At 40.9% G+C, this 12,333-nt stretch overlaps 1 protein-coding gene across 1 annotated transcript in view; it reads right to left on the reverse strand.

Moving 5' to 3' along the window:
• The window catches only part of TMX4 (thioredoxin related transmembrane protein 4), a 158,440-nt gene that overhangs the window by 91,052 nt on the left and 55,055 nt on the right, over positions 1 to 12,333 (reverse strand). Inside the window, exon 2 of the mRNA XM_029593505.1 lies at positions 5,843 to 5,958. Within this exon, the coding sequence (XP_029449365.1) occupies positions 5,843 to 5,958 (116 nt within the window). The remainder of the gene's footprint in view (positions 1 to 5,842; positions 5,959 to 12,333) is intronic.

The raw sequence follows: 12,333 nt of genomic DNA on the forward strand, positions 1-12,333 counted from the left end.
AAGCTAACAGGACAAAGATGTCTGTTTAACTTTATTTGGTGACTGATGGCTGAATATGGACCTCTAAGCTCTTTGGGGAATAGATAGCACAAGACAGAATTATGTGATGTATTCAATTTATGAAAACAAGTACTAACCCCAGCTGAATATTGCATATTGGTAAGGGGGATTTCCTTTGTGCTGACAATTAAGCATGACCTTTTCAGCATCCTGACACATATTCATAAGATTTGTTCGCTGATTAAAACTGGCCCTATTTTTTTTTTTTTTGGGGGGGGGGGAGGCGGTAAGGACAGTTTTTGATGGATTGAGGGTATATAAAATCTACTTCAATCCCTTTGGATCTGACAAACCCAAAGATAGTGGCTTTTGAGGATCTCATCATAAGCAATTTGTCTCAGTTGGAGATCCATTGCTTTTCTGGGTTTAAAATCTCCACTATAGCTGAAATAAAAGCACGTTCAGCATTGGCAGCAGATACTACAATAGTGATTAAAATGGCTGACCAAAGAGGGCACAATAGTGGTAGGGAGCCATGAAGCCTATGCAGCTGAGGCACTCAGTTATTGGATATGGAATTGTATAAATGTTTTTGCCCCAGGACCCCAAATCACAAATAGCCCAAAAATCTCTCAGCCTGTTTCTTTAGAACATGATTCTGGGGTTTTAACTCTTAAGGAATCTGAATTTTTGATTGAAAATACCCAAAAACCCTAGTTATCTATTTTGTACCCAAGGTTCATAATAACTGATAAATCCTCCCGGATACCCTCTAGTCTCAGTTTTGAGTTCTTTACTAGAATCCCTTTTGATCTATATAGATACATATTTAAGACCACTAGTACCAAACGATGAAATCTTATATACAAGATTCAGCTGATTTAATTGTGCATTTGGAATCTTGCACAGATAGCAACACAGGATGGTTACTAACTTTATACACAGATATTCCTCAACATGATACAGTGAAGGTAGCCTTCCAGGCTCTCTAGGTTTATAATTTTCTACAGGAATGAGTAGAACTTTTAGGAACCATTGTTGAATTTGCTCTTAGTAACAATTACTTCAGTTTTCAAGATCAAATTTTCCAACAAGTGAAAGGAACAGCACTCGCTTGCTTATATGTAGCTGAGTTTGAAATTAAGTTAAGTTTGTTTATACTTCTCCATGTTGGGGCTACATTCAAACATGGAAAGATTTATCAATGACAATTTCATCATCTGGACTGGTACGGATGCCCAATTTGTACACTGGTTGAAATCTTGCAATCCTTATCTGCAATTTTATAAGAACATAAGAAATTGCCATGCTGGGTCAGACCAAGGGTCCATCATGTCCAGTATCCAACAGAGGCCAAACCAGGCCATAAGAACCTGGCAATTACCCAAACACTAAGAAGATCATCTCAGTTGATGATGAATCACAAGGAAATCTTTCTAAATATTTCCTTCATATTAACTGAGCAAGGGTTGCAAACTACTATATTTTAAAAAAAATCACTGATAACAATAATCTTTTAATGTCTCACAGCCACCATCCAAGATCTTAATGTGATAACATCCCTGTGGGCCAACTTTGGCATTTGAAGTGGCCATGCTCCTCAGGAGATGAATTAAAAAAAAAAATCAGCCCAAGGTATGTTCTTGAGGTTTTCAGAATAGGGGAACCCTAGAAGGGTGCTACAATAGGTGTTTAAAAGAGCTTTGAATGTTCACCAACAATGGCTATTACCCCCCTGCGCAAAGGCTAAGGATTCATCTCTAGCATGTGTGCTCCCATACGCAAACTCAAAGTGGGTATGGGAGAACATTCTCAAACACTGGGCATATATTGCAGCAGTATCCCAGTATTTCAAGAAGAACCACAGTTTGCTTAGTAGAAAGGACCTTCTGCCCTCACTGCTGATCAGTTGGATAGGCAACCTACTGAAGCACCAAGGCATATGAAATGTGGAGAGGACTCCATCAATTTGATTGGAAGCTACCAGTTTTTCATATCCTACATCACTATTACATCATCAACTGAGATGAAAGACTACATGTAACACTGCTCAGGTTATATATGCAGTGAAATACCCATGTGATCCGATATATATTGGGAATATCAGATGGAAGGTAAAAATTCATGCAGGGGAACAACTTAGTAGCATTAAATTGGAACTCATGGTCGGATGCCCTTTTGGTTGAGCATTAACTCCCCAATATCACTCTGTTTTGGACTTGTGTCTTGTAGTGTTGCAAGTGCTAACATTACTACTAGGAGGTAATATCACCCAGGCTTTACTATGGAGAAAACAACACTGGATTTTCCAGTAGCGTACGGTGCAACCTGAGGGTTTGAATAAGGAAGCTGAATAACAAACATTGCCCTGAAATCTGATGTTCTGTCTATCTGGCTGGCTCCTTTTTGCTTTAAACCCACCTGATGGCTATTTTAAATATTTGGGTTACATTCATAAGAGACGTGTAAATGTGGGTAGAAATAACGCTGATTGCTCTAATGCAGCCCTGAAGGGAGCGATGAGCCTACAGTGCGTTTTTAAATGTTTGGACTAAATGTAGGCATCCCAGAGTAAGTGTGATCATTGACTTATTCAAAATAATTATTTTACATAAGGAATTTTACAGTATATTATTAAGAACTGAATTACAACTGTTTATTTGTATTTTCAGCTACAAACTTTTGAGATTAGCAATACTGGGTTAAAGGAATCTTTCTACCTGCATGGAACAGACCACATTGCCAATAGCTGCTTACTCTCTTGTGCTTAAGCCTTCCTGAAGAAGCTTTCATTGGTGAAACACAGTCCGTGCAGGAGGACTGCAACAGTAATATACTGCATAAAAGAGATAATTAGCAGAGGACTGTAATGGTCAAATACAGTACATACACTGCATCAAAAAGATAAGTGATTCTGAGATATCGTTGGCAATCCCATTTCACAAGGTTTGCATAATCATTGAATTATATTTAAAAGGTTGCAATTAAGTTATTGTGTGCAGGGAATCACTTTACTGGGATATCAAACGGTTTGCCAAAAAAAAAAAAAAAAATCACTTTAAGACAGGGGTGGGCAAACATTTTTCAAACTTTTTTTTTTTTTTAAAAAGGGCCACATTACTGGTACTAATTGGAGCCAAGGGCCAGGGTCTCTGTGGGCAGGGGGGGGATGACCCCCCCTTGGAAATCCATGAGCAGGAGGGGATGTTACAGTGGTAAGTATATCCCACAGTGAGAGGACCAAAGCACCAACCACATCAAACAGTTAAAAACTCATAATGTTCCAAACACCCATAAAATATTTCAAAACAGACACATCAAACAATACACAATAATTAAAATTAGTAAGGATTTTAAAAAAATTCTCCACTCTCCATACCTTGGAAATTTTGATTTCCAAATGCCCTAAGATTGTCATGGATTTACAATTGGGGCGGGGGGGGGGGGGGAGGTTACTGCACACACACACGTGCTCTCTTCTCTCAACCACACACGAACCCCCAGGCAAGCTCCTATTAATTCTCACACCCACCCAGGCATACACCCATTCATTCTCTCTCTCACTCACACACACACACAGACCCCCCAGACAGGTACCCATTCATTCTCACACCCACACACACACACATCCAGACAGGTACCCATTCATTCTCTCACTCACACACACACACATCCAGACAGGTACCCATTCATTCTCTCACTCACACACACTCACACACGCACGCACATCCAGACAGGTACCCATTCATTCTCTCACACACACAAACCCCCAAGACAGGTACCCATTCATTCTCTCACACACACAGACCCCCAAGACAGGTACCCATTCATTCTCTCACTCACACACACACACATCCAGACAGGTACCCATTCATTCTCTCACTCACACACACACACATCCAGACAGGTACCCATTCATTCTCTCACTCACACACACTCACACACGCACGCACATCCAGACAGGTACCCATTCATTCTCTCACACACACAGACCCCCAAGACAGGTACCCATTCATTCTCTCTCACGCCCACACACACAGACCCCCAGACAGGCACCCATTCATTCCCTCACACACACATACACAGACCCTCCGCAGACAGGCACCCATTCATTCTCACACACACACACACAAAGTTCCCCCTCACAGGCACCCATTCATTCTCTCACACACACACACAGTCCCCCCACACAGGCACCCATTCATTCTCACACAACAGACCCCCCTCCCCCGCAGACAGATATCCATTCATTATCTTTCTCACACACAAATTTGGAGCCTCACTTACTCCTCCACTGACGCGTGCCGATCCATCTTCCCTTCAGAAGGCCGCCCTGCTACTACTCCTCCTCTCTTTAGGTCCATGATATAAAAAAATTGTGGGTGTATCAGTTTCTGCATGCTGAGCTCATGTATTTTGAGATCAGCACAGAGAAAGTGCTGCCCTCATGAACATTTGATACAGTGTGGCCTGCAGAGACAGCAGATGGGGATTAGTTCACCCAGCTGCACATAAGGGCACTCAGGGCGAACTGAAGAGATAGGCCTCTCTTAGTCTTCCTCTTGGGACCTCTCATCTTCACCGCTGGTGGGATGAGATCAACTGGCAGCCTCTAGGAGCCTCTCCTCATCTTCGCTGCCAATGGGATGAGGTCCACCAGCAGCCTCTTGGGAACTCTCCTAGTCTTCTCTGACAGTGGGATGAGATCTACTAGTGGTTTCTCGGGGCCTCTCAGTCTTCACTGCCAATGGGATAAGGTCCACTGGCAGCCTCTCTTCATCTTTGCCCCCGGTGAGATGAGGTCTACCAGTGGACTCTCTGAGCAACTTGTTTTTGCCACCAGTGGGACAAGGTCCATTGGCAGCACCTCGGGCCTTTCCTCCTCTTCGCTGCCGGTGGACAGCAGATGTATGGGACACTTTGTTTCAGCTGTCAGCACACAGCTGATTTCAGCTAGGTGATGCTCCTCCTCCTCTTCCTATCTTGCTGCTCCTCTTAATTGGTGGGACCACACTGCCGAAATCACCTTTGGCCACCGACATCCAGGTCAAAGTCATCAACAATGGCCTGCACTGTCAGGCCATTGTTGATGAATTGTTGCAACATGCTGGCCGGAGATAATAGGGAACATTGAAGAGGAGGAGGGCTGAAAAAAAGTCTGATCATCAGGCAGGGTTTGGCCCGCGGGCAGTATGTTGGCCACCCCCTGCTTTAGTAAGCAGTTATCTATTTTTAAAAATGTTTTAAAATCTTTTCCAAGTGTTTTTAGTATACAGCGATTGAATTATATAGCCTAACACCTTGGTTAGAGCTTGTGGGTGTTAGCCTCACTATGGGCATATGTTTTTACTTGTTTAATATTACTATTTTATGATGAATAAGGTCATATTCTTTTATAATCTTATAAATGTGATTCCTTGAATTTATGAACAGAACAGAGATTATTCCATATGAATTAGCTTTTATTGTACAGTGCTCCCTGATGGTGCAAAATAAATAATGAATACTATTATTATTCTACCTAGAACGTGACTGCAAGATTCCTTTTATCAATTCATCTGCATTTCAGTAAGCCACAAAATGTTATCCTGCTGCTACCTGCCAGAAAACAGGAAGGCAGATTATAATAATGCAATTCAGCGTGACTAGTTTTCACATGAAGAAGACACAATTTCCAATTGAGAAACTATTAAACATACCCATCCTCCTACCCATTCCCCCAAATTAAAAACAAGTACTTCCCTGGAAAAATCTGAAAAAGCTAAACAGTTCAGCTGACCATTTCTATTTTTTTTTTATTTACAAACTGACTACCTAGAAACCTTTTCCCACAGAACACTACCTGGTTCTTCAGTGACATCCACCTTTCCCACATTAACTTCCAGAGTCTTACTCCTTTCTCCAAAATTCTCCCAGTCTGACTCGATCTGCTGACATGCTGGACACCACGGGGCATAACTGTGGACAGAAAAGATTTAATTCAGGCATATTGTGCAATAAAAGAAGAAAATCAATAAAAACCAGTGGCAGCTGTTAGGAAGACCATGATGTGACTATGTCTCAAAAATGCACGAGACTAGGAGAAACTGGAGTACTTAATAGCAGTACTCTCCTCCTCCCCCTAATGCTTATGAAGCCTGCTGCGGCAAGTGGGGAAATTACCCAGGTAAGCCTGCTGCTGAATACGTCCACCTACGGTTACCTAGGAAACCTCTGGCCTATGATTTGTCCGACCACACCAGGATAAATTTAGGCCACACCCCGAGAACACACTCCCACCACCCTGCATCGCCACACTGCCTCTTCTTAACCTGGCAAAATTACAGCAGTTGACTGAGCAGGAAATTGAAATTATGCATTTGTCTGGGTAACAAAAACATTATCCAGATAAACCTTTTCAACCACCTCTAGATTTTCACAAAGGGCTCAGTTCATACCAAATCATTTTTGGCCAACAAAGGCTTAAAAAAAAAAAAAAGAAAGAAAGAAAGATCACCAAAGCTTGGGGGAAAAAAAAAAAACACACACACATACATGGCCCAAAACACCTATTCATCCAAATACATATGTCACTTTCATTGATCTCCAGCTGCCCTCAGACCCGAATAGCTACTTCTGCTCAAGGCTGGTGTTAGATTGAGCCTGAGCATTGTCACAGACATTGTTTACATTGAAAACTGTTAAACTTGGCAAAAAATAGAAAAGCTAGTTGAAAACAAAATCCTTTTTTGGCTCCATCAGTAACAGTGCTGCTGTTCCCATCAAGGAATGGTTCTAATCTAGCAAAACTGTGCCCAGGATTTAAAGAATTGATGAGGCTTTGTTAAAAAGGCTATTTATGGCAAAAATATATTATATAACACAAAGAACGCGTACAGGAGATACCCGAATAGAACAATCCATGAATATCTCAGAGGTACTAGAAACCACTATTGAAACTGAGATTTCGACTAGGGCAACTCTATTTGTCTCATTTGTTTTCCCATCGGAAAGAGATATGTTGTTATGTTTATTTCTTCGAAATAGATCAAAAAAAGTCCATGGGCAATTAATTTGGATATATCCTGACCTGGCAAGGGTGACTCAATTCTGAAGACAAGAATTTCTTAGATTAAAACCTGAAACTCTAGCTAGGGAGGCAAAGTTTTTCTCTCGTTACCCATGTAAATGTTAAATACAGTATAAAGAACATAAGTATATTTTTACTGAGATTACTGCTTTTTGGGCATTCTTGGATAGCCACCCCCCAAATGCAGCAAATGGTTGAGAGCAATTATGAGGTTTTGTTGTTTCTTTCCTGAATTAAGAATGTTGTAACTTTCTTAAATATTTAGCATCGCTCAACTGTTTTCTAATGACCTTTCAGTTTTTTCCTTAAGTAATAATACTGATACATGAATTGTACGAGGATTTTTTCTCTTTTTAAATATTATCATTCTTGTTATTTGTATAATCATGGCTCAGTATATACATATAACGTTTGTTTGTTATAAGCTTTGAAAACTTAAAATTTAAAAAAAAGGGTATTTATTGTGTATTACATGTGTTTTGTTTGTTTTACCCAGCAGTTTCCTCCTGCTTCTTGATACTTCCAGCTCACTCAGAGCCAGGCCTGGAGTCTGGTACCATGAACCTTCAATTGCAAGTACCCAGGATATTTTTCTCATTTTATATCCATTCCACGCCCCCCCCCCAAAAAAAAAAAAAAAAAAAAAACCACCACCACCACACGGTATGCTAGTGCATGGGCTGGTGACCATGCACCAGGAATCCTTCCAGAACCCTGAATCCAGCCACTAGGTACCACCCTTAAGCGATGGCTATGACTCCCTCCACCGTATCTCCAGCCTCAGCCGACCAGAGGATCAGGCCCATTTTATTATTTCCTTTATTGCTATGGTTTGTTTAATGATTGTGCTATTTCTGTGATGCATAATTGTTTTATTTTCAATGTGTTTCAAATTAAACTGACATATTTTGCCTGATCGCTCATGTTTTCTTAAAATGCTACACATCTTACAAATTCTGCCAGGGGTATGTAAACTTATGAGCACAACTGCATACATGTTCATGGACGTGCGCTGAAATTTTATATCCTGCGCGCACGTTATAAAATAGGCCTGGCACGTGTTGTGTGTGCTCCTAGTATTTAACATGAATGCACACAGCAGGGAAATGTCGGCAGTCAGATGCGCAAGTGAGGGACTTTTATAATATGCGCGCGTCCAGGAAATAACCAATTGATCAGTTTGTCCACCAGTTTACCCAGCCTACAGCTAGCTTCTCAAGACTCCCCCTGGTTCTTTAGTCTGCACCCCTATTTACCCAGATACCTCAACCAGTTCATTTAGGGCTAGAAATAGTTTTATTCAGACTTATACCTCATCTATAGCAAAAGTAACTTTGCACTAAAATACATTCCTGGATGCACACCCATGCACGTAGGCACATACGACATATCTCTTGGCCCCATCTCAAAACACCAATGCCCCGCCTGCATGCCACCCTTTTCCCCGATGCAATATATGCATGCATTGGAACTTGTGCATGTATGTGGCAGACTTATAAAATCAGACGGACATATGTGAATGTGTTAGATGCACACATGTCTCCAGGTTTTGGCATGCATATCACTTTGAAAATTCACCTTTAAGGCTTTTCCCCCCATTGTGTCTATGAGGAAGACTAAGGGCCTGATTCAATATGAATATATCAAAGCTTTGCTGTAGGCTCTTGTTGGTTGACCTCATCTCTTTTTGGAAGCTTGATGCAGTCCTAGCTCTGCTCTGTGTATATTTGCTTTTTTTCTTCTCCCCTTTTCGACCCTTTAAATGTTTCATGAGATTTAGTACCGAAGATTCAAAAACTAACCCAGCACTCAGCCCCTGACCCAATCCTTCCCTCCCACTATCATTTATTCGACTTGTTACTCTCTCCCCTGCTCTTACCTCTGCATTCTGTGTCTGTCCTAAGTGTGCACAAATTCTTCCAGCATTTTGATTGCTATTACCTAGAATAGCCCACCAACAGAGGTATTTACTATCCTTTTAGAGAAGAAGTATCCTCTGACTCTTCCTTGCTCAACTTCATTCCATGATCACTTTTCCTTGGATTTATTTTTATATGGAAAATGCCTCTTTCTACTTTATTCAAACTTGATAAGTTTTTGAATGTTTCTGACATACATCCCTATCATACCATCCCTTTTCCTTCTGTCTTCCAATGAGTGTATTTTGACTTGCTATTTAGGCCAAGCCTCTCCTGAACAAAATGATATTTAGGTTAACTTGGGGAACTTGTGTCCCTTCCTTTGCACAACTCCGATTTTCAGAAAATAATGGCCAAACAAATAATCAAATGCCACCATTTTTGACACCTTAGTCCACACTATACAGAGAAAATATACCCAAAACTGTGAATTTATTTAGATCCTATTTGGACAAAAAGTTCTATATAAATCTTTGTTTATTTATGTATTTAGGCATTTTATATACCATCATTCTAAATGAAGATCACAATGGTTTACAATATCAGAATTCATATTCTTGTTCAATCATCACGTACTGTGTGTTCACGTTCACATTCTAGGTTAACGCCACAATATGTTCTAGTTCATATTATATATATTCTAAGACATCGCAATAGTCAGGATCTAATCTAGTTCATATTCGAACATTTTTAGGTGACCCAACATTAAAAAAAAAAAAAGAGGATTCTAATTCAACTAACAAAACACTTTACATTGTTCACTATTTATTGCTCTCTCCACTAACATTATCAGCATATTGTTATTTTACATTAAATTGTATGCTTTTCTAAAGAGCCACGTTTTCAGTTCTTGCTTGAAATTCTTTTTTTCTATTATCTAGCATATTGACTCTGGAAGGGAGTTCCATAGCTTGGGGCCCGCTATGGAGAACATTCAGTCTCTTACTTGTGTTAGGTGTGTGTTCAGAGTAGATGGAACCATTAGGAGCCCTTTGTTTTGTGATCTTAGGGTTCTCTGTGGGATGAAAGGGTGAAGTATGATTCCTAATGAACCTGGGTTATTGTTATTCAAGCAATTATTACAGTTATAACCCTGCCTAGCACTATCAGATATTACATCAATATTTAATTGTACCTGCCTGTGTGGCAGCCTTGTTTCTGTAGCTGACCAACTCTTTCAGGAAGGCATCCATGGTCAGTGCTTTCAGAAAAAAAAAAAAAGCATTATGGGCCGGATTTTAATTCACTTATGCGCATGAAACCAGGGGGTTTACGTGCATGGCCGGGCCTTACGCATGCCGGGCCAATTTTCAAAGGGCCCGGCCATACATGTAAGTCCTGGGGTTAGTGAAAGGGGTGGTCCAGGGGGCGGGGCAGGGCATGGCTAGAGGAGCCCGGCATAGTGGCCATTTGCCGCTGTGCCAGGGGATCGCGTGCCGACAAGGTGCTGGTGCACGCAACTTGCTCCTGCTCAGAAGCAGGAGCAAAAGATAGATAAAGATTTGGGGTGGGGAGGATTTAGGATAGGGATAGGGGAAGAGCAGGGGGGTGGAATGTTCCCGATGCGTCACCGTGGATGACTGCGTATATCTTCCCCCCCTTGCATGCGCCGAGCTGGCATTTTATAACATGCACGTGCCAGCGCGCATGTTCTAAAATTGTGCATCCATGTGTGTGCACTGGGTAGTGTTGAGGTGTGTAACTACAGCAATGGAGAAATTACTTATGAGCACAACTGCATACGTGTTCATGGACATGCGCTGAAATTTTATATCCTGCGCACACATTATAAAATAGGCCTGGCATGTGTTATGTGTGCTCCTAGTATTTAACACGTATGCACACAGCAGGGAAATGTCGGCAGTCAGATGCGCAAGTGAGGGAATTTTATAACATGCGCGCATCCAGGAAATAACCAATTGATCAGTTCGTCCACCAGTTTACCCAGCCTACAGCTAGCTTCTCAAAACTCCCCTGGTTCTTTAGTCTGCACCCCAAGTTAACCCAGACACCTCAACCAGTTCATTTAGGGCTAGAAATAGTTTTATTCAGACTTATACCTCATCTATAGCAGAAGACTCCAATTTTCATTCCACCTATTGAAAGTGTCAAATCTCATGACCATATGAAACATCTTTTCATAGGCCTCAAGATAGGGCCCACTCCATTTCATCGATCTACTTCAAAAAACATGCACCACTGTGCTGACGGAAGCCCCCAAAGCCAGGTACAAATTGGTACTTCCAAACACATTCTCCAGGGTCCCTACATTTGTATTTTCATGGAAAAGGGAAAATCCATTTCCAGAGGAATCATTCTTTTAAAAGCAGTTTTATTAAATATGAGGAAAAACAAATCTACCACAAACTTTAACACAATAATCTTCATGCTTCATGATATGTCAGCAACAACATAAGTATCATAGGTCATTGTACCCTGATGTCTATAACCCTGTGTTCTTTTCCATATTGTTGAATTGATCAAAAAGCATATTTAACATGTTGTTCTGCAGTGGATAGGTTGCCACTACTATTTTAATGCCATTGAGTGTGGTATGAAAAATAAATTAAGCCAAGGACCTGGCTAATATGAATTTTATTTTTTAGCTCAGGCCATCGCAGAAACCTTTTTCAGGTGACCAAAACCTGGCATATATTTATTTATTTATTTATTTATTTAAAGGCTTTTATATACCGGAGTTCATGCACTAGTGCATACCACTTCGGTTTACACAGAACAAGGAACAGAAAATTACACTTACCTATCTCATCTGGGTAATGGACAGTCAGAATATAGGCCTAATCTTGCTATAAAACAGAGAGGTCATGCAAAGCTGGAGGTCTGAGCTGCAGATGCGCAGTTGTAACAAGAAGGCAATACACAGGGAGAATCATTTTCAAAAAAGGTATTTCCATGGGTAAAATAGTGCTTTACCTGCAAAAATGTCTACTAGATCTGGATTGAGAGCAGGTGTTCCTGGGGCAGGGTTGATGAGGGGTTTGCACTTGCGTGCACTCCTTTGCATTTTTCGAAAGTATATGCAGAAGCTTTCCTGAACATTTTCCACACACACAGAATAGTGGGTGCAACCACACGTGGGTAAATTTGGTGGGATAATTTTCAAAGCAGACTCATGCATGAGAGACTGCTTTAAAAATTGTTGTAACTTATGCATGTACTGACCTCCTAATTTAGGTGGGCTGTTATAAAATGACCTCCTACGTTGCAAAAGCTCTGGAGCTATTGCTGTACATATTTCATAACAGGGAGAATTCATCCACAAATAAAGCATGATGATTGTGCTGTTATTTCTTTCAGTGTTTGCCTCTTACTGAACGTTCGTAG

Source organism: Rhinatrema bivittatum, chromosome 3, assembly GCF_901001135.1.
Source record: "Rhinatrema bivittatum chromosome 3, aRhiBiv1.1, whole genome shotgun sequence".
Classification (NCBI taxonomy): Eukaryota; Metazoa; Chordata; class Amphibia; order Gymnophiona; family Rhinatrematidae; genus Rhinatrema; species Rhinatrema bivittatum.